Source organism: Haliotis rubra, unplaced genomic scaffold (assembly GCF_003918875.1).
Source record: "Haliotis rubra isolate DU_JTF1 unplaced genomic scaffold, ASM391887v1 Scf302, whole genome shotgun sequence".
In the NCBI taxonomy this organism is placed as follows: Eukaryota; Metazoa; Mollusca; class Gastropoda; order Lepetellida; family Haliotidae; genus Haliotis; species Haliotis rubra.
Window position 1 is genome coordinate 38,939 of NW_025766972.1, and position 24,062 is coordinate 63,000.

Genomic DNA, 24,062 nt, shown 5'->3' on the forward strand with positions numbered 1-24,062 from the left:
ACGAGCCGCACGCGAAGATTGTACTGCAATGGCGTGCTGTCGGCAGGTGAGTGAATTGCTGTCGTAAATAACATGAAATTAACACGGTTTTGACATCTGAATGTTTGAATATGTCACTGTATATGCAGGTGCTTGTATAAATGGCACGGTCATCTCAGGTTCTGATTATTTGTGGTGGTTGTTTAGCCTAGTGGTTAAAGAGGTTGATCGCCACATCAAAGTCCAAGTCAAAACATTGACTATAGTTTGGCATGAAATGCATGTGGACCCGTTTTTTTGTAAATATCTCTTCATCCAATGACCCAATCGATCTCAAACTGTGCAAGTCGATGTTTTGTCAGACAAACTAATCACATTGTAAATCAGACCCGTGAAGATCCGGGTTAGAATTGGTCTTCAGTAACCCATGCTTGTCGTAAAAGGCGACTATGCTTGTCGTAAGAGGCGACTAACGGGATCGGGTGGTCAGGCTCGCTGACTTGGTTGACACATGTCATCGGTTCCCAATTGCGCAGATCGATGCTCATGCTGTTGATCACTGGATTGTCTGGTCCAGACTCGATTATTTACAGACCGCCGCCATATAGCTGGGATATTGCTGAGTGCGGCGTAAACCTAAACTCACCTCACCTCACCTCATTGTAAATCACCGATTTCATGCATTTGTATTAAAGAATCTGTCTATGTAACTGTCAACAAAATAAACAGCAGAACGCAGACTGCTTGCAGAGGGAGGGAGCCAATGACCTGTAACAGCGGCAGTGTTGGGTCAAAAAGGTAAATGTACGTTCAGTTCATGATAGTTACCTGTGCACTGCATAGTGATAGACCGTTTGGATCATTCACATTGACTACTTCTAGCTGTCATCATGAAAGCCTATTCAGATGATGCTAAACGTTTAATTAGAACATCCACTTGCACAGTTTGAGATCTATTGGATCATTGGATGAAGAGATATTTACAAAAAACCGGGTCCACATGCATTCCATGTCAAACTATACACAACAGTCTCGTTTCCTGCTGACTGGGTTCCGTCCTATTGGGCAATAACAATAACCAGTCCAGAATTTTGAGACCAACTCGATCAACTGGATAGATAAATATCCATCATTATTATTTAATACATCTAATCACTTGTATATTGCAACACTTCGCTCCTTCTAGTCCTTGCAAACACGTCGTGCAGCGTGCTCCGTCGTACAGCGTGCTCTGACAAACGGAAATCTGGAAATCTCAAAACGAATCTCGGCGGATAGAAATGTTTGGCGGTATTGTACAGCCTTGATAGTGTATCAATCACATTGTACGTTAGATGAACACATTTAATAAGCGCAGAAAACACATAACAGGTGTAACCAGTGAGCCAGATGAATTGTGAATCATTTTACGACCTCATCAAACCTGGGCAGTCTATGACGTCTTAGTTAACGTCATGGTGCCTAAACCTTGCCATAAAATATAGAAATACGATTTTTAAAAAAAACATAAACTTAAAATTCATTTGTAAATACCAGCTTCTTATGAAACTAGGAATTGCAATTTCGTGTAACCATAGTTGTTTGTAGTGTCTCTTTTCACTTTCATACGAGAAAATTCGGCTCGGCTGAAAAGAAGGTCATTTTCTGATTTGGTTCATGAGACTCTTGTTTCGGTTTGCGGGTTTGATTCCCGAAATAGGTACAATGTGTGGAGCCCATTTCTGGTGTCTCCCGCCTTGATATTCAAGTCAAAACATTGATTACACAACAGTCTCGTTTCATGTTGATTGAGTTCCGTCCTATTGCGCAACTTAGTACAATAACCAGTCCAGAATTTTGAGACCAATTCATTCATTCATGAAACAGCTAAGCACTTGTATATTGCAAGACTACGCTCCTTCTAATCCTTGCAAACACGTCGTGCAGCGTGCTCTGTCGTACAGCTTGCTCTGACAAACGGAAATCATTTTGCGTTACAACAATACACTGAATAAGCGCAAAGAACACATAAAAGTGAGTCAGATGAAATGTGAATCATAGTACGACCTCATCAAAAAGGGGCAGTCTGTGACGTCTTAGTTAACAACATGCTGCCTAAACCTCGTCATAAAATATAGAAATACGACTATTTTAAAATTTAGAATTAAAATTCATTTGCAAGTACCATTTTCTGATGTAACAAGGAATTGGAATTCAGTGTAACAATAGTTGTTTGTAGTGTCTCCTTTAACTTTCACACGAGGTAATTCGGATCGGCTGAAAAGCAGGTCATACTGGTTAATGAGACTCATGTTTCGGTTTGCTGGAATATTGCTAAAAGCGGCGGGAAAATAAACTCACTCAGTCACTCAGTCACTCACTCACTCACTCACTCACTCACTCACTCACTCACTCACTCTCACTCACTCACACACACTCACTCACTCACTCACTCACTCACTCACTCACTCACTCACTCACTCACTCTAATCATCTGTGCTTGTGTTAATTAGTAAGATTTAGTTTCGCTCTCAGCGACACCGACATGCATGCTATGTAACAAAATGCCACTTAGTCTATGCATATTACACAAAGCCCAACAGACAATTTTGTTCTGTGGTGTTGGTATTTAAAAGCAGTAATGTATATTTATGTTAACTGTTCCTATTATGAATAATATCGCAGTACTGTTTGCTACAACTGTTCTAATATGTAATCATATCCAACATCGAGAGATTTAATTATGATATATAGCTCATAGCTTGTGATTAAATAAATATATAAATGGTATCCATTAAGAATATGTAAATACACATGCCGTTTTACACCCTGAGAGTTGTATACGCCCTTGGCCTGATGTCGACAGAGACTTATTATTAACAAGTAGTAGAAGTAATGGGGGTATGAGATCAAGTCCAACAAAAGCCTCTGCAAAGCTGTATTTCACAAATAAAGCTTTTGTTAGACCCTTAGATCTTACCCGCCATTGCCTACTACTGTTTGAACCCCCAGTTAACTTCCCGGCCACACGTTGCACTACTGTGTCGCACGTGGCACTACTGTGCCGCTATGACTGCGAACTAGCACGTGTTACGTTGACCTCGATGAAACAGTTTAATGTGAATCGCCTATGATCTCTTTGGTGTTTGTAATAAAGGCTTGCTGGGCTTTTCGTACTCCCTGTTCTATGTACTTTTTTTTTCTCGTCTTCGCTGATAGCAGACTTACGAGACTAGGATCGAATCTCTTGTTTCATTTTGTTATATTTTGTGAGTTCAGAGAGGATTGAACGAAACTCTTCCTCTGAGATCCCACTGTCAGTGAGTGCCGTGTTCAGCTTTGCTACGGCCAGAACCCTGATCTCATCGTGTTTCAATGCCTTACGATGCAGTCTGCGGGATGCAAACTTAAGCACCAACCCTGCCATCCCTACCACCCCAGCTGTTATTTCAATGCCTAGAACTATAGGTGTGGCCACGATGGTGGCTAACAACCCAACACCTGCCGCCCCTAGTCCCATGCTGGTTGTCATAAGGGCAGTATCAGTCCCGTCCACGATATTGAAAGCTCTATGGTACTTCTTATATAGTGCTTTCCGAGTGTCACGGTCTTGTTCTAGTTGGCGTTTTACATCACATAACTGTCTCAAGCGGAACCCGTCTACGGTTTCCAGGGTCTTCGCTACTTCCTCTACGACTGGGTATAGCCCCATCCTGTGTGTATATAATATATCTTACCAGATTTTTTTTAATTGGGCTTTTGTTAATAGTCGGTCAACGTACTTTAGGCTTATAAGGTTTAGATTCGGGTGTACGAAGATACTGGAAACGATAATAGGGGACTTTTGGGCTATGCCAACCCCCGGCAGGTCTATCGAGGGGAGCAGTAATGTCCGTTGGTCCCCCAATTGTATGGCGATACGGCAACGTTTGGAGGATGATACGGTGTTATCCCAATATACTGACACCCCAGGTAAAAGGAGCAGGCCTGAATCCCTAACAATACTACCCCCTAGCATGACTTCTATGATGAGTGTGGAGTCTGATGCCATAACTACTAAGGTATTGGACTTCAACTCTGACTCCACGGGTGGCATTAACAGGTTGCCCGGGTGGCTGGGGTTTTGGTAAGCTAGCACCTCTCCATAACTCAGTATGAAAGACGTGAGGGTGAAGCCGGTGTTCTTAATTTCGGTGACATGCCCCTCTTCATTTAAAGAGATGTAAGGTGAGGTGAGGATTATGTTGATCAGCCATTTGGGTTCTTTAAAGTCTGCCAGAGGCTGCCGTATGTAGGCGCCGTCTCTTAATAGCAGAACGTACAAGGCGTCTTCCTCGTCGGGCTGATCGAATCCCTCCGTGTCTACTAGATCGTTAAGTGTGACGTGGGGGCGATCGACTATTGCTGCCCGCCTATACACGTTACCTTTCAAGCATAGGGCATACAAGGCGCCTACCTTGCCGGGCTGATCGAACCCCTCCTTGTCCCCTAGATCGTTAAGCGTAGCGTTGGGACGGGGCCTAGTCATTGCTATAATACTATTACGAGATAGTTTCCAATTGTTTTTCTGATAATCTCTCAGGGGTGCACTTCACCCCCATGAAGTGTATGTTGCCGGGTAGGAAGATCTTGGTTAGTGATATCGTGTCTTCCACGATCACGGTGACTCCCTGCAGACTGGTTTTGGAGTCGGCACCCACCTGCACATAAATAGTGCCAATGTGATACTGGTGTCGTTGCCCTCACCGGAGTTTGACACCCTTTACGATTTCAACTTCATCCGGTGATGGTTCCCCTAGGTAGACTTGGATGGCCAGCATTGAGTTCGTCGGTAGACTCTCCAGGATGTTGACCACGCCTTCGAATTCAGCCACCAACTGCAATGTCACGTTTTGCACGCCCGGCTTGCTAGATAGCATGTGGGCTGCCATACTGGCGACTGGGCTGATGACTACGCTACGTCTATGAGCCGGGACGTAAGCCACAAGCAGGGTTCCATTATTCAAGACTTTGTTTAGGTAGTTGTATTTTTTCTCCGTGAACACGTAGGGGGAGCCGAGCCTAATATTGAGAAACCAGTCGACTTTAGCGGGCAACAACACCCACTTGTCGTCGTCGGTTAAGATGAGGGAATACTGCTTATTTTTGGTGACGGTAGTGCTCTCAACATCTTCTAAGTCGAACAGTTTGCCTCCGAACGATGGGTACACTGCCCATCTATTATCACCGGTCGTACCGAGTGTTGGGGTCTGATCCTGAGGTATCTACTATATCGCTTAGGTTTCTAGTACCACCAATGATGGGGACTTCAACGCGTTTGTAAATGTTGTTTTTCAGTTGCAAGGCGTACAATTTACCATCTATTAAAGGGTCGTCGAATCCGTGTATGTCCCCGAGGTCGGAGATCCTCGCATTGATGCATTTTTTCACCTTCATTCCGGGGCCTTGTGCACTGGTCATTTTATGTGCAGCGTTATATTGAGGTATCCTATATTCACGGGATTATGATTTATATCTAACACCGATTTTATCAGCTCAGGAATGTTGCCCTGGGTTAACCTCTTATACTGCCGTGGTGAAAACGACTCGGTTCTGCCGTCGTTGTATTTCTCCGTTTTCACTGGTACTGCTCTCAGTATCGTGGAATGGTGACCCCCTTGAATGTTGTACGTTGAGCTCACTTGACCGAGATGAATGCACAGCTCTCGGTACGATACTAGGTCGGGTAACTTCGTGCCTGTGACGGTAGTTGTTGGTTTTATCTCGTCAGGCGACGTACCGAGTGTCCTCACCAATGGTCGGCTGAGCCTCAAGGGGTTTCTTCCATTGTTGATTAACACCACTGTGCCATTTGCGTCGTTCAACTTGAGTTCGGCTCCCAATGGTTTGAAGACCTCGTCACTTAGTGAGCACACGCTGTAGTAGCAGTCAGTTATCTGGTTGCGGGCGCCACCGACGAACAGCTTGTTTTCGTTGACGTTGATGTTAGTCCATCGCGGTAGGTAGGTGATATCGCAGAGTGCGACTTCGAGTTGACCTGACGTGTTATCGATCGCGTGCATCAGCTGAACGGCCTCGCCGTTCGTTATTCCTGGAAGTGTTATGTACTTGTTAGAGTATATATGCTCATTATATAATAGTTTTAAAATGTACCCCCAAGGAGGAGCATCCTCCCAAGGAGTGTTTTACTCCCTTGGAGTGTTTTACCCTAAACTGAACATAGATTTCCCACACAAGATCGTGGTCGCTGATGGGTTGTATTTCAACGCCCAGTTCATAGATATGTTCGACCGGTATAGGTTTTCGGTGACTAACGCTAAGGTAGTTCATGCTTGGTTCAACAAACCGATGCAGTTCTGGCAGAATCAACTCAACTTCGCCGTGTGGTGCGCTACAACGGGGTGTGGTGTGACATTAACCGACACTCGGCGTGGACCGCTGAATCAGTCTGTGTTCACGTTCCACGTGTACTACCAGATCAAACGTATCCTCAATGAGATCAGCGCCCCGCTCCCACAGGACAAAGCATGGAACGCAGTAAACAACGAGTACGATAGACGGGCCTACGAACGTATTTGCAACGAATTCGAACTAAACCCGAAGACGGATTGGCGTTTGCCGGAGCAGAACCACGGGTTGGGTCTCCCCATCGTTCACAACATGCACCTCGTGGATGCCAGCGAAAAGATGAAAGAATGGGGTTACAAGTCGTATCATCACCTCACAACAAACGGGTGGGATGACCGTTACATGGCTGTAACCCTGGTGGTTGGTGGTTGGTGGGGTAGCGATGGGCTTATTTGGTTAAAAATTCCTTAGCCACTACATACACCAGACCCGCCACGGCGACAATGGCTGCCCACAGGTTTTGACTAAGCCACGTGGCAGTTTTAGCCAGAGCGCTCAGCAACCACGAGACGATGCTACCCAGGATGCCGGGCAGGGCTTCTGCGGCCTTACCAGACAGTTTAGCCAGGGCCTCCCCGAGGGATTTCAGATGTTTTTTTATCCAGTTACCACCACTTGGTGGTGTGCCACTGCCGCCAGCAGGCGTGGGGGTACCACCACTCAGTGTCACCACCAGGGTTGATATGATGAAGCCAAATGCAGTCAGAATGCTGGCGATGGTAATGCCTTGCTCTCGGAAGAGGATTTGGATCCTGTCAGCTAGCGTGGTGTCCTGGTAGAGGACTCGATCAACGGTTTCCCGCGCACGGCTGACCTGGGATCGAAGCTGGTCTCGGAAGGAGGATGCCGTTTCCAACTGGGTCTTCCTTTTCTCTTCCAAATTATGTATTCATTCCTCGATGGTGCCTTTCAGAGTCTCGTCCTCCGTTTCACCGAGTTTGACATTTTCATGGGCGATGTGGTCGTCTATCGCGTCCAGTTTGGCCGTGTTGTTCACGAGATGTCCACGAATGGTTTGCATGGCCTTGTCCAGCCCCCGCAGTTCCAGAACGGTAAATTCGAACCCGGGTAAGGGTTTGTTATGGTAGGTGGCCAACAGCTTTTCAATGCTATCAGTCATGTCTTGATCCGATGTGGCACCCCTGACGTCTTGCAGATCTTGAACGGCCTCCGGGGGAAGCTTAGGCCGTGCGCCACCGTAATCTATGAAGCCTAGTTTATCGCGGATAAAGTCACCCCCATGGCGACTGCCGAGTGTTGATAAGGCAAGCGGTTCTCTTTTACGCTTATTCATGAGATCGATCTCCGGTTGAGCCTTCAATCGCAGCGTGCCCTTGCCATCGAAAAAAAACTTGGAATAGTTTCGCCCCAATGGCCCGACGTAATTTTTATCCCCTTTTAACCCATCGTAAAACCCGTTGACGGCCTGCTTCATGAGTTCGTTGCCTTGCGTGAACGAGGTTTCATCCTCGAACGCCTGGGCACTATCATCCCACATATCATCCATAGGTATATCATCATGACCACCTTCAGCCATTATTTAGTATTAAAACTTATATATTTCATTTATATAACAATGTATGGTAGGAAACTAGATCCTTTCCGAAGATCAAGAGAGCCTCTAGGCGTCAGAGCCGTGCGACAGTCGGTGACCATCACCAATAATCCCAGCAAGATAGACCAGAATCAAACGCTGCTTGTTAGATTTCCAAACCTGGGTGAGAATGACCTCATTGTACCAGGCACGGTTCGACTGGCGTTCAACCTCACGTTGACCTCCGACAACAACAAACGCGAGCTAGTGCGGAACGTAGGTCGAGCCATCATCAAGAAAACCACCATCAAGATCAGTGGTAACGAGGTGCTGAGCACTGACGACAGTGATGTGTTTCACTGCTACGGGGACCTCTGGAAAAGCGAGGGAGAACGCGTCAATGACGTGTATCAAGGTATCAGCAAATCGACCCGGTTGCGCATGGGATACGGCTTCAAGCAAGACCAGCTAGACAAGATATCGGACGGTGAAAAGGCCATCGCCCAAGCTTACGGGAACAGGTTCTGCGTGCCGCTCGACTTTGAGTTGCTCACAGGACATGCACTGTTTTACCAGGCGCGCTGGGTGATAGGCTTTAATACGAGCTCACGTTTAACGACTACAGCAAAGTCGTGCGTACGCCGAACTCGCGATGAGGCCACTTACACCATAGACAACATCTCTCTGGAGTTCGACATGGTCACTAGCCCGGAGCTGGCCAGGCAGGTTCGAAGCCAGTACTTTCGGGGAAGTACGACCGCATACTGTGGCATAGATCGGTCGTCGCGGGATAAGAGCGACACTGTGTGGAATATCAACCCTGAACGTGCCGACGCGATCGATGAAAGGCATCCTGGTCGTCCCCGTGGAGGATTACGAGCTGTTCCGAAGGGACAGCGAGAAGTTTTTCAACCCCGAAATTGAAAAGGTGGAAGTGAACATTGAGGGCGTGCCCAACCAGCTGTTCAGTCATGGTATGAGGCCATACCAGCAGTGGGATGAGATAAAAAAGCTACTGGCCATCAAACAACACCCATACATAACCAAAGACCTGGACCTATCGTCCGTGCAGATCGGTGAATACTTGACCACCAAGTACGGGCTGTGGCTGGACATGCGATCCACGGATGATGATAAATTGCGCGGTAGCGGTCGCCGCATCGACAACGGCAGCGAGGGGATAACAATCCAGATTACCAAGAAGGCTCAATCCGCGGGCACGTTGAAATTATATCTGTACGTGATTATGGATGCGCAACTTAATATAGACAATGGGAGATTCGTGCAAGCCATCTACTGATTTGCCTGCCGGCATTGATTTGCCCCGCGACCCACACTGCGTCATAGTGTGCGGACAGACTGGTTGTGGGAAGACCGTTTTCGTGCTGGATATGTTGGAGGGGGTACTACAGGGATGTGTTCGACAACATCGTTATCATGTGCCCTACTCTGAACATGAATAGAACGTACACGGAAAGACCTTGGGTGATGACGGACCCGGACGTACACAGAGTCGTCCCGGGGACACGTCTGCAGGACTGTTTGAAAGCTTATCACAACAAATTTAAAGGGGAGTCGACGCTGTTCATACTGGACGACTGCAGCGCTAATCTCGAGATAACAAAAAAGAGAGACATGCTATCGTACCTGGCCTTCTCCGGCCGGCACACAAATCACAGCGTCTGGGTGCTAACGCAGAAGTTCAACTCGGTGTTGAAAGACCTCAGGGAGCAGACGCGATGGGTGGCCTTATTCCACTGCAAGGACAGGGATTCGTTTGAGGAGTGTTTGAGAGAGAACGATGTGATGAGTAAATTAGAATGGGAACGGGTGAAGAAACAGCTCGCTGAAACTAAGCATGCTAAGTTTGTGCTCAAGACCGACCAACCCGTGACCCATAGGGTGTTTTAGCTTAGCAATGCTAAGTAAAAGCTAAGCAAAGCTAAGCAAAGCTAAGCAAAGCTAAGCAAAGCTAAGCAAAGCTAAGCAAATGCTAAGTAAATGCTAAGTAAAACTAGACTCGGGGCCATGATGACAAAGACTATAGGATCGGCTATGACCCAGATATACACTGGTATTGCGTCATACTTCCTTCCCATTCCCCAGGAACGCCGACTTTACCTGTGGGAGGCCCTTGACAAATGCCAAAGATGAGACCTGCTCCATACCGATGCGAATACATACTTATGGGGAAGAAAGAAGCCTGTGGTAGAAGATGTAGGACTGAGGGGTACTGTTGTTTCCACATGGGAAGCCCTAACTACACGTGTTCTGTGTGTGATATCGGGGTGAAAGGGCACTACTGCCTATGCAAAGCTCACGGGGCGAACGTAGTCAGACATCATCTCATCTACAAGAATAAAAAGGCCTACATAAAAGAATGTAGGCACCTTCTCAGGATAAGTCCCCAATTAGAGACTGTGCACACCTAGGTATAACTATGTTTGTGGAAATTGAGCCCAGGGAAAGTTGCCTGAGAAGCTGGCAGATGGATGTGGGGAAAAGTATAGATATCAGTGTCCTCAAACCCATGATTGTTAGCGAACTATATAAGGGGTGCTCATTTACAATCATGGTGAAAGTAGGGTTTGATGTGCCGTGGGCTGGGCACACTTGGAATTACTTTGATGGGGGGCGAGTAGATGTGCATGGGGAGATAGATATACTTGTTGACGACTCGTTGCAAGTAATACAAAACACCCTACTATGCTGCGCATGTTCCGGGTGGGCCGAGGGTATAATCGATAAGGCCTATCTAGATATTTACTAAAGGATTTTATGAGCGCCTCACTTTTTTTTATCAAGGTTGGCCCTTGCCGGCGGCCCAATTAGAGATTGATATACTTAGGTGTGTACGCAACTATGTCTACTATTCGTGAGCTCAAGCAGATCGCGAGACAGCGGGGTGTAATTGGTTTCTCTAAAATGAGGAAATCAGCCTTGTTGCGGTTACTAGGCCTGCAAGCCCCTCCCACGGTAAAACAACTAAAACTCCGAGAAAAAGAGCTAGGGTTGACAGGTTATTCCCACCTGGGGAGAGCCGGGTTAGTCACATTATCACACATGACCCCGTAGCAAAGCCCCCCACTGTAAAACAACTAAAAGCCAAGGCACGCGATTTGGCGTTAGGTGGTTATTCCCGTATGAGGAAGCCACAGCTTGTAGAACTAAACAAGACTGCCTGTTTTCCCCTGAAGTCGTTCTGATTAACAGTGGCTGGATAAACGGGCTCGTTTACGGAGGTAGTGTTGTTCTTGTATGCATACAAATACATGTGTTGTCATCCATTTTGGGTGTACAATAAAGATCCGGGTTAGAATTGCCTTCAGCAACCCATGCTTGTCGTAAGAGGTGACTAACGGGATCCGGAGGTCAGGCTCGCTGACTTGATTGACACATGTCATCGTATCCCAGTTGTGTAGATGAAGCCCATTTCTGGTGTCTCCTGCCGTGATATTGCTGACATATTGCTAAAAGCGGCGTAAACCTAAACTCATTCACTCACTCAATTGTGTAGATCGATATGCATAATGTCCACCATTGGGTTATCTAGTCCGTACATTATTTACAGACCTCTGTCTAATAGCTAGAATATTGCTGGAACGGCGTTATACAAACAGACAAACAAAGATTGCAATTGTCCAGAGAATTTTCAGTCCCGATGAATCATGTTTAGACTGCATGATTCATTTCTAAAGTATTATCTTTCTCTTCAGATTGTTTCGGATAATTCTTGTATTCTACAGCGGAACACCGTTTGTACAAACCTACATTATCAGTACACCTCGTTACTGACGGTTTCTCTTAAGAGCGTGAAAGACAGGCCGTTACTTCATGTTCTGTTCTAATTATTCATTATTCCGGACGATTTCACAGAGAACTGTACTGTCGGATTAAAGGGGCTTCGTTATATGCAGGTTTAAGTTTAACATTGAGACGTATCTAAAGCCACGGTTTGAGTAAATGTCGTATTTGGTATCTAGATAATCAACGCCAATGTTGTTAAGGCGAATGGGTGTTGTTTTCTAAAATGTGAATAATTCAGATAATAAATATAACCTGTTTCTGAATCAGACTATACAACAGAGATTTGATCTACATAAGTGTTGTATTGTTCATTGTTTAAAGCCACATTCCGCAATATTCCAACTACATGGCGGCCGTTTGTAAATAATCGAATCTGGACAAAAGAATTCAGTGATCAACATCATGAGCATCGATCTACATAAGTTATTACAGGTTCATTTTGTACTCACCCGGTGTGAGAACAGCCATAAATAAGCAATGACGTGAAGCTGTTCAAAAACCCGTTATTAAGGTTATAATTTATAGCAAATTATAGAGCGTTTACATTGTCTCGAGTTTATTGTTGTCTGAGCATCTCATAAATCAGCGACATTGATCAAAGCGCCATCTCTCCACACAGGTAGACACAGGTGACCAGGGAGGGGGGTAGGGTAGCGATGGCTACGGGCTGCGGATACAGTTACAGTAATACATGCAGCAAGTGAAATCTATGTGTGTAATGTTCCAGACGATGGTGGTGTAATTGATACTGGTATTGTCAGAATTACAGACGAATATGATAAACAGAGTAGTTGCATTCATGTGCCGTGTGTGTGCGTATGAATTGTGCGTGTTTAAAACTAGTTTTAGAAACTGTTGTTAATTTCTAGAACGCGAAACTTCAACAAGGCTTCAATGCAACTCAAAATAATTAAAAGAAGGTAAGGTGAGGTGAAATTGGGTTTTACGTCGTGCTTGAGAATATTTCGCTCATATGACGAAAATAAAAGAAGACATTTACATGTATTATTATGTTACTACTACTAGTAAAACTGACCATGCGGGATTCGATTCCCCACATGGGCACAATGTGTTAAGTCCATTTCTAGTGTCCCCCGCCGTGATATTGCTGGAATATTGCTAAAAGCGGCGTAAAACTAAACTCACTCACTCACTCAAACTGACCACGCTGTTTTTGAACGCCGATTATGATAACGATGAACGTGGGGGAGTTTGTGATGACTACGATCATGATCATGATGACAATTATGACAACAATGCACCGCCTCCGTGGTGCAGTGGTTAGAGCGTCCGCCCGGAGAGCGGAAGATCGCGGGTTCGTTACCCGACTGCGTCATACCAAAAGACGTTAAAATATAGTACTTGTTGGTCCCTGCCTGGCGCTCAGCATTAATGGGTACAACAAGGACTGGTTGGCTCGGAGTCAGAATAATGTGTCTGAGTAGGGTATTCATGCTTCACTGCGGCATGGTATCTCAGTCGGCTAACACTATAAAACCAGCTTCAGTCTGGGCTAAGCAGTCGCACATACACATACACACGCATGCTCGTCGTCATATGAGCGAAATATTCTCAAGCACAACGTTAAACCCAATTTCACCTCACCTCACCTCACCACACCTCACCTCACCTCACCTCACCTCACCTCACCTCACCTCACCTCACCTCACCTCACCTCACCTCACCTCACCTCACCTCACCTCACCTCACCTCACCTCACCTCACCTCACCTCACCTCACCTCACCTCACCCATGACGACAATGCTGATAGTTATGATGATTAAACAGTATTTCTGGAGGAATATTTGGAATATGATGATGATGATGATGATGATGATAATGATACATCTACAATAACACCTTTAACACCGTGCACGTCTACACCACAAACCATCCTGACGTTAACGGTTGTGTTGACAGCCACCGCCCCATTTACTCTAACACACCTTATTTAAACCGATCGTAATTCGCACATTTAACATTTAGTGCCTCATTATCCCCAACATGCTGCAAAATATGTCATGACATTTACTACAGACAGACAGACAGCAGCCCATTTAACAGAAATTACACAACTCCAACCAAACAATAACAAGCAAGGTCGACAGGTCAGCCTGCACTTCCACGTATCTGTGAGGGTCAACCAGCCATTTATTCACAAACTCACTGCAGGTAAGGTACGTATGTTGTTTACTGGCTTGACTCAGTCTCTGATACTTCCTGAAAGAGTCGCATCGATTGAGAGTTTAACAGTCCTATTTAAGCTTGCAAAAAATGCAAAGCTGTGTGTTCTGTTATCTTCCAGATATGCTTTTAAAACCACTGCATAGATATATTTATATTTTTAGTTGACCGTATGATTATTTTACTGCTACATCTGTGTTCAGGGGCGGTGGGGTAGCCTAGTGGTTAAAGCGTTCGCTTGTCATGCCGAAGTCCTGGGCTCGATTTCCCGTATGGGTACAATGTGTGAAGCCCCATTTCTGGTGTCCCCAGCCGTGATATTGCTGGAATATTGCTAAAAGCGGCGAAAAACTACACTCACTCACTCACATCTGTTTTCATGGTTGCGGCACTTTTTACTTTGAGGATACTTGTTTTGCGTATCTCCGGGGAGAGCTGGTCATCAATATCTTATGCTGGTGTAACCGTTGGATATTTCATGACGGAATAGACGTAACGTACAAAATATTGTTTTTTATTGCTGATGTAACACTACTGAATATATAAAACAGTGCAGTATGTTTGTTTTTATCATAAATATTCGATAAGAGGCGTACTGTTTGTTTTTATCTGTATATTCCATTTGGAAACAGTCATGTCAACGTCAGTAATATCAAGGCCTTTATGGCATCAAAATCTATTTTTAGAATAGCCCCCTGGCAACAGGTTATATTTAGAATAGGATCATTATGGTATCAAAATCTATATTTAGACCATGAGTCATATCAACATCTGGTGTTTCTATTTTTAGACCATAAGTTATGTTTCTATTTTTAGACTCTGGTGGGTATATAAAGTCCACCAAACAGCCCCATGTCATACACAGCTCAGTCACTACACCTAGTGATTACACATTGTGGATATACAAACTGGTGTATTTCTTATTGGATTACTAAACAACCTTGGATTATAATGTGTGATTCACTGGATTTATATTTTCAATAGCTCAGCCTCTCAACTACACATCTCTGGACTGATTAAACATTGTGGATATACTACCAGTGTATTTCTCTTTTATCTCAAAGCGAGCACCCGTTATCACAGTATCAATTACCGTCTGACTAACTATAACTATAACTATTGAGAATGTGAAATTCAAATGTATACAACGTCCTACCTTCAGTCCTTACATTGTAACACAGAATACATCGTAACACAGATTAAGATTTTCATCATCATCAGATTGAACGAGTGTTGGGGATAAAGACTATTCTAGTGTACATGAAGTCAACTTACCTCTCTTCATCATATCCATATGAATGACATCAGGGAATAACACATCCATAGGTACCAATTCATGATGTTTTGTTGGGTATGACAAGACACTCATTCATGTGGAGACAACATATTGATTCACACTGTTCTCCAACTATGAATAAGACATTTGCCCACCCATGACTCCGATGTAAACACAAAATACATATAACAAACATTTTACTATGACAGTACTCAACCATGCATGTACAAACATCAACAACCCTCTCCTCCTCCTCCTCCACAGCAGCAGCAGTAGCAGCAGCAGCACTCCTCCTCCTCCACAGCAGCAGCAGCACTCCTCCTCCTCCACAGCAGCAGCAGCAGCAGCACTCCTCCTCCTCCACAGCAGCAGCAGCAGCAGCAGCACTCCTCCTCCTCCACAGCAGCAGCAGCAGCAGCAGCAGCACTCCTCCTCCTCCACAGCAGCAGCAGCAGCAGCACTCCTCCTCCTCCACAGCAGCATACTCTCACTCTGCCATCGGTCGTGGAAACACAATATCGGCTTTCATCAGAAAAAACACAGTTCTCCATTTTCGATAACGTCAATTTCGATGCTGAGTTGCCCATTGCAGTCGGTTTTGGCGATGATGAGCGGTGAGGACAGGACCACGGCATGGTCAGTGACAGCAGAAGTGTCTTTCACGCAAACATCGACACACTGTATCGGCACTTATGGGTCTCTTGTGTGTCCCAGTGGTCTGGCGAGCTGTTTCGGTGGCTCTGGTGAAGCGATCCTTCAGATGATTGTGCACAATCTGTCGGTCTTGACGTTGTGATGTTACTGCAGGTCATCCACTGCGTGGTGGGTCTGGGATGCTGTTAGTGGCCTGATACTGTTTCTGCTGTCGGTAGATTATCCTGACATGAACATTTAAAAGATTGGGTACCCTCCGTGTTAAGCTTGCAATCGTCCCAAGGCTTGGTTCCTCTCATCTCTCGTAAGTCGTGGTATGGCGATTGTGTCAACACAAGAATTATTTCAGGCGAGTTTGGGACTCGCTTTCATTGGTAGGGTTGTCACGATATGCACGTGCATTTTCGCGAATGTCATACGGAACCTTTTACCGCTTCTGTCTTTTTAGGTACGTTTGGTCCATATGCTTTTTCATCAGAAAACACACTGATGTTGGTAATAACTGTCAATTTGGATTGAAAAACATGTTAACAAAACGGTACAGTCATAGTGAAAACACCACCTGGTAAGAACAAAATTAAGCATTTGGTTTTGAAAATCGCGTTTCTTTTGCGGTTCAGTATACAATGAATATTTATCAACGAAAGTAATGTAGTACCAGTCTCATGATTGCAATGTAATTTTAGTTATCAATACACTCGTAAAATGAAGGTACTTTTGTATGTAAGTATATGTGCGTGTACGGATTTGACTGGGGTGTTATTTCAATTTGAAATCCGGATGTTTTCGGCGTCCAGCTCCAATATCCGTTATTCTGGGAATATTGTTCATCACGGATGTGTGGATTACATCAGTTATGTCGGAGGTTTTTCATTCGATGTTAACTCACCTGGCTTTTGTGGGTTCATTTAGTCAAAATATACAAGTGAGTTTGGCTTATTGCTGCTATGATCTGCATTAGACACACGTTGCATAAACGGGATCAAAGCCCGCGGTAAATCGGGTTTTAGACTTCTGAACATTTAAATGTTTGCCGAAATCCCCGTAGGGGCATTTTTAGAACCCTAAGTAAAAAGTTGAATCACAACACAAATATCCTAAGTAAATCCCACGTTTAAAACATCCCCTGTTTGGGAATTTAAAAACCCCGAATTAAAAATGGGTTTTTTATAAAACCCGAACTAACTTGGGGATTTATAAAACCAGTAGGGGAAATTAAAAACGCGAAGTAAACTAGGTTTTGGACGTATAAAACCTTGCTGAAACCCCTGTATGGCGATGCAAACGTTCAAAACATATACTTGTTCTTAATTTACTATTGTTTCCTAGAGTTGCTGAGTTTGGTGTTGGTACTTGTGATGTGTCCGATCACTTACCAATATGATTGGGGGCGGTGCGGTAGCCTAGTGGTTAAAGCGTTGGCTCGTCACGCCGAAGACCCGGGTTCGAATCCCCACATGGGTACAATGTGTGAAGCCCATTTCTGGTGTCCCCTGCCGTGATGTTGCTGGAATATTGCTAAAAGCGGCGTAAAACCAAACTCAGTCGGTCAGTCAGTCAGTCAGCCAACATGATTGGTGCACTACAGTCAACTGTACTATCAAATTCTCCAACTAGTAATTCTGCAGAAAGTACTTCAACAACAATATGGACTAAATATGTGTGGAATGGAGAGCTCTGTGATCTGTTTATCTCTAAGTTCCAAGAATTGTTTGGAAATATCCGTAGTTAATTTTATCACTGTATAGACACCAATATTGAAGATTCATTAAATGTTTTCACTGAACTGTATCAACGAGCTGCAGACTACGATAAGAAGATATTTTCAGGTTACCATAATATTAATTCCAAACCTCAACCCCCATAGTGGGACCAAGAACTTGAACAATTAAAAAATATGAAATATAAAGCATTAAGAGATCATAGAGACTCTAACCTGGATATTGTGATTTATAAAACCTTGCGTAATTCTTTCAAGAAGACTTTCAACAGCAAACGAAGAGCATACTTTGATGTACAAAAATATAACCTTACTGCAGCAAGAGACAACCCAAAGGAATTCTGGAAAATATTAAAGCAATCAGGTTCAACCTCAACATGTGACACTACGTACGATATAAGCTGTGAAGACTGGTTCAATCACTTCTCAGGGCTTCTAACTGAGAATTCTGATAATGTGTATGACAGTGATATCAATTCAGAGTCCATCAAGGATGAAGGGCTAAAAACATTAAATTGTGACATTACTGAAAACTAAGTCTTACTTCCCATTTATAAACTGGCAAACAATAAGTCTCCTGGACCAGATGGTATTGCAATTGACTTTATTAAAGCTTCTAAGACTTTTATCAGCAATTATTTAACAGTGTTGTTTAACAAGATTTTTCAAGGTGGTATTTTCCGTGTTTTGGGGTAATAGCATTATTTGTCCTTTTCACAAATCTGGTGTACAAAGTAACCCCAATAATTTTAGAGGTATCTCTCTTATTGATTATGTGTGTAAAATATTCACTTTCATTCTCAACAGTAGGTTACAGGTTTGGCGTGAGGAGAAGGATATTATTCATGAAGCTCAGGCAGGATTTAGGAGTAATTATTCTACTAATGACCACATTTTCGTACTTCAAGCTATGGTACAGAAATATTCATGTAAGAAGAAAGGAAGGTTCTATTGTCTGTTTATAGATTTCTCAAAGGCCTTTGATACAATTAATCATAAAATTCTCAAGTCTAAAAAAAGTTGATATAGGTGGTAAATTTGATAACATCCTTGTATCAATGCATGGTAGGTTGTCAGCTTGTGTCAGAACATCCCAAGGTCTTTCAAGCTATTTTGATTGTAGTATAGGTACTAGGCAGGGTTGCACCCTCAGTCCCCAATTGTTTATTATCTTTATTAATCAGCCCATGACAAGTATGGAGCAATTTGGTGCCGTGGTATATTTATTACACCTGATCTTAATAATCTATATATGCTCTAATGATTGCGGATGATGTTTCCTCAGTCTCGGATACTGCTTTCCAGCTTCAGAAGAAGATTCATGGTCTTGAGAAGTTTTGTCAACTTACTGGTATGAAGGTCAACATTGATAAGACTGAAGTTATTGTTTTCAGGAATAGTGGCCCCCTTTAGACAGTATGAAAAGTGGTTTCTTTAGGGTCAAAGACTGGGAGTTGTTTCATACTATAGGTATTTGGGTATTGTGTTCACTCCTAGGCTAGTTTAGACTAAAGCTCACACTACTCTTGCTTCTCAAGCCAATAAAGCCCTTATGGCTATCTGTAGATACCAAAATAGAGTAGGTTATCTGTCATGTGGGGTTCTTTTTAAAATATTTGATGCTATGGTTAAACCTATCCTTTGTTACGGGTCAGAAATTTGGGGTGTTACCCATTGTAAATTCATTGAACAAATCCAGATAAAGACATGTAAATATTTCTTAAAATTGGTGAAAATACATGCAACGATATGGTTCTTGGTGAATGTGGCAGATTCCCACTTCAACTTACTGATATGTCAAGGGCAGTTAAATATTGGTGTAGACTTTTAACTCTTCCAAGTTTTAGATTACCTCATCAGTTTTATTTAATGCTAAAAGTCTTTGGATGAATCTGGACGGACGACATGGGCATCTCATATCAAGAATATTTTATTTAGATTTGGGTTTGGCTTTGTTTAGATTTCACAGGACATTGGCGATATTGATGGTTTCATTTCTGTTTTTAAGCAAAGATTGTCTGATAACCTTTCACAAGATTGGCACTCATCCCTACAACATACAACCAAGTGTTCTATATATACTTTCAAGTCCATCCTGAATGTTGAAACTTTTCTCAGTGTACATATTACCCAATATTTAAGAAAAAAATTAACAAAATTTAGATGCGGTAAATTTAAACTTAGTTCTGGACGGACGACATGGGCATCTCATATCAAGAATATTTTATTTAGATTTGGGTTTGGCTTTGTTTAGATTTCACAGGACATTGGCGATATTGATGGTTTCATTTCTGTTTTTAAGCAAAGATTGTCTGATAACCTTTCACAAGATTGGCACTCATCCCTACAACATACAACCAAGTGTTCTATATATACTTTCAAGTCCATCCTGAATGTTGAAACTTTTCTCAGTGTACATATTACCCAATATTTAAGAAAAAACTTAACAAAATTAAGATGCGGTAAATTTAAACTTAGTTCTGAGACCGGTAGATATAAAAATGTCCCTTATGATTCAAGATTCTGTCCTTTTGACCACAAAATTGATATTTATTAAATTGAAGATGAAATACATGTTTTACTTTTTTGTAAAGCCTATCGAGATATAAGGAATAGGTTTCTGGATAAATGTTTGAAACATCCTATTTCACAACACAGCTTTTTAAACATAATGACTTCAACAAACATAAATTTTATAAATAATTTATGCCTATTTTTATATCATGTTGGGAAATAAGAGATTCTGATGTTTTTATGTAAAACGCATGTAACTTCTTATCATATCTATGAATGTATTTTGGGCCAGTGGCCTATTATTGAATAAAATGTATGTCTGTATGTATGTATGTCTGTATTTTTTCCTATGGTAGATGGTAGGTGCGTTACATTTTGCATGTGTGGATACATACCTAGACCAACATATAGTCTTTGAAATAAACACATGTTACGGAGAAAACGTTCCAACATATATTAATAAATATAACAAAAAGGAGCCCAAGGGCTTTCTTCATTTTTCAGCCCGCAACTGTGGTTATCTTGACTTCCAACAAATTATAGACTTGAATGGTTTGTATTTGGTATTTTTGTTTCAGGGTCTGTATGACAGCCTAATGCATCGTTTTCACATATACCTTTTTATGATTCAGAATATCGGCGGACCCAACCCACCAGAAGTTGTGATGGAGGGAGAAAATAAAGAAAGTGCCAAGAGAGTTGGAATCATCGGAACTGGCAATTTCGGAAGAGCTCTTGCAAAACGGTTGATCTTTTCTGGCTATGACGTCATCATCGGCAGTCGAAGCCCTGGGTACCGACAACTATCGGAATATGACGAGTGCTTGTGTGACCTTCGGCTCACAACCATCACGGAATGTGTGCGAATGTGCACCGTTGTCTTCATATCGGTTCACGTGGAGAACTTCAACGATACATTTTCGCCGCTGGGAGAGCTGTTTGCAGATAAAATTGTCATTGATGTATCGAACAGGGAAAACATCTCTGGCAAAATGTCCAACTCAGAATATTTGATGACCTTTCTACCAAAAGCCAAAATCGTCAAGGCCTTCAACATTATCTCCGCTTACGTCATGGAAAACGACATCGCCGGCGGAAGTAGAAAGGTTTTCGTCGCCGGAAATGACGTCACGGCTCGAGATGTAGTGTGCAATATTGCGCGTGATATGGGTTTTGCGCCTGTGGACTTTGGCGGTTTGGTGTCGGCACGCAGAATAGAGGCGTTTGTTCTACGATTGTTCCCAGGATGGAAGGTGCCAATATTCTTCACGTTTGCAATATTCATCTTGTGGTGTTTGTACATCACATACATCTGTTTCATAGCCAGGACGGCGTATAGATGGGATCAGATTTTTTTGAAAGTGTTGAACAAACCACTCTGCACGACAGCCATTACGTTAATGGCCTTGACCTATATGCCTGGATGTATTGCTGGATTTCTGCAGATGGTTTATGGAACAAAAAACAAACGTTTTCCAAAATGGATGGATTACTGGCTAAAATCAAGAAAACAGTTGGGTATCATTTGTTTCATTCTCGTTTTCGCGCATGTGCTGATATCCATTTTGTTAATAAGCCCGACGTACTACAGTTCATGGTTTCAATCCACCGCCATAACTATACCTGGCAACCTAACTACCGACCTTCACCTTCCTATGAAGACACTGATGATATGGAAAGGCGAGGCCGCGTGTCTCGTTGGCATCATTGCCTTCATCTTTCTTTGTCTCCTAGCAACCACTACTCTGCCTTCTGTCGGGGATTCGTTGAACTGGCGCGAGTGGCGTTTCGTCCAATCAACGCTCGGCTATACTGTACTGTTTCTTTCCATTTGTCACGTGATGATAATGGGAGTTCCTGGCTGGGTGAAGTACGGATTTCCTAAAACTTTTGGTTTCATTTCATTTCTGTGTCTTATACTACCAGTGACTGTGTTTATAATGAAACTGATTCTCCTGCTGCCTTGCGTGAACAAATATGTGTCCAAAGTACGAAAAGGATGGGAGCGAAACAACCACCCGTGCTTACCCCACTCCCGCGTTAAAACTCGGGGGGATACGGAATTAATGCGGATGCTGTGAGGGGTCAATGTCAACGAATTTACGTACACCAACGTGCGACTGTGTGGTGTGATAAAGAAGGACCTTCCTAATCCGGACCTGGTTAATCCAGCAACGCTTCCGTTTTTGTTCGTCTGTTGGACTGTAGCTGTGGTACATTAATATGCTGGCGACCTGTAAACATTTGAGTCTGTAAAGGATTATCCAGTGGGCGACACAATGAACACCGAGCTGCGCAATGGTGTGTGTGTGTTTCACTGGGAGTTGCTGTGCTTTCATTGCCAGCAGCTGGTGTAATTTCACCTGGACACCTTATCTCTCTCTGTGTGTGTGTGTGTGTGTGTGTGTGTGTGTGTGTGTGTGAGAGAGAGAGAGAGAGAGAGAGAGAGAGAGAGAGAGAGAGAGAGAGAGAGAGAGAGGGAGAGAGAGAGAGCTTTAAACATCAGCTTTTAGAACTATGCATGTTTTAAATTTGGTTTAAAGCATCAAGATTCCTTTGTTTTCACAACGACGTACAATATTCTTATCAGTTATCCATCTCCTCCACTTGTCTAATGGAGGGAGGCCTTAGACGATACACATCGTACGTACTTATCACAGTGGCAGAACCAACAAACCCATGGTCTTAGCATCTTAGAAATATCGGATTTTATGATATCGAATCTCGAACTTTAAGACCTAAGTGTGGTAAAATGCTTTTTCCGCAGAAATATCACAGAAATTGTCCATTATTGTTGTTTTCCATTATGCGTTTAGGGTACTATTACAGTGCATATATTTCTTCATATATTTTTATATTTTTCACAAATTATTCATAACAAAGAAAATTTGTATACGTGCAAGTTGCAGTGCATAGTGTGTCTTGTTTATAGCCCCGCATGTCAAGCACAGTAGTAGGCAATTAGCAAACGCATCCACGCCAACCTTAAACTAATTAATCAAAGATGAAGCTAGTGAGCTGTGTCGGCTCTGGCCTTTCTTCTCGGGTACATACCTTGGTCAAGCACAGATAAGTAGTCCCATCACAGCAGGAGCATGTCTACCACCAACTGTGTCGTAATCGAAAATCAACCTTTGTTGAACAAGATCGAGATTACCATCATGCCATCCTCTTTGTCCTGTCGTAAATGCCATGGTCAAGCGCTGACAGATATTTTGTTAAGCAGCTGGCACAAGCTGACCGTGGCTACACCATAAAGAAAATCAAACCTTGTTAGGTAATCATCTTCTTACCACCTACCTCGTGTAGTAAACCTTGTCAGCATAGGGTAGATAACGCATATGGAAACTTCAACTTTATAGAAACTTGATAATGACAAACGAGTAGAGCTGTGGGGTATAAAATCCTGGGTTCTTCCATCTCAGACACACTTGCTTGAATAAACCCTGGATCTCACAGCTCTGCCTCCTTTCTTATTTCAAGGTAAGAAACATTTAAACTTTATTATTGTTTATGTTTCACTTGTTATTTCTTTGTAGTTATCGTCTAGAAAATGTTAGAGTTAGGTTAGAAACATTCCTACAACATTGAAGCACTTTTTCATTGCAAATGCTAGTTCTAGATAACCGATTAATTATAAGGCACTATCCAGGGATATTTATTTATGCACATTGCGTCGTGGGCTCCTCAAGTTTATGTTTTTCATGTACAAACGAATATTTCTTTTCTATGTTTCGACACACATGTGTGTATTCCCAGTCTTTGTCTTGTTTTATTCATTTGCGTGTTGGATCTGTATATGCAGTTTAGATTCCCGTTCAGTAGCCTAGATTCTAGTAGCTTAGTCATAAAAACAGTTCCGAGAGTTTATACAATCATTTCCAGCAAAGACGAAGTTTTATGTATTTTACTATAGTTCGCCGATCAAATGATAGTCGTGTAGATTTACCTCAGATACGCGCGCACATGATAGGTATAACAGCCAACATTTGTGTTTTGATATTTCA

The 24,062-nt window shown here is 43.1% G+C and overlaps 1 protein-coding gene across 1 annotated transcript; it reads left to right on the top strand.

Annotated features, from left to right (window-relative positions):
• Nucleotides 1-22,593, top strand: LOC124282743 (metalloreductase STEAP4-like). The gene is made up of 2 exons (XM_046718764.1): nt 1-46; nt 20,688-22,593. The coding sequence occupies exons 1-2, from the start codon at nt 29-31 to the stop codon at nt 22,134-22,136; spliced, it is 1,467 nt and encodes a 488-aa protein (XP_046574720.1). The 5' UTR covers nt 1-28; the 3' UTR covers nt 22,137-22,593.
• The last annotated feature ends 1,469 nt before the right edge of the window (nt 22,594-24,062 follow it).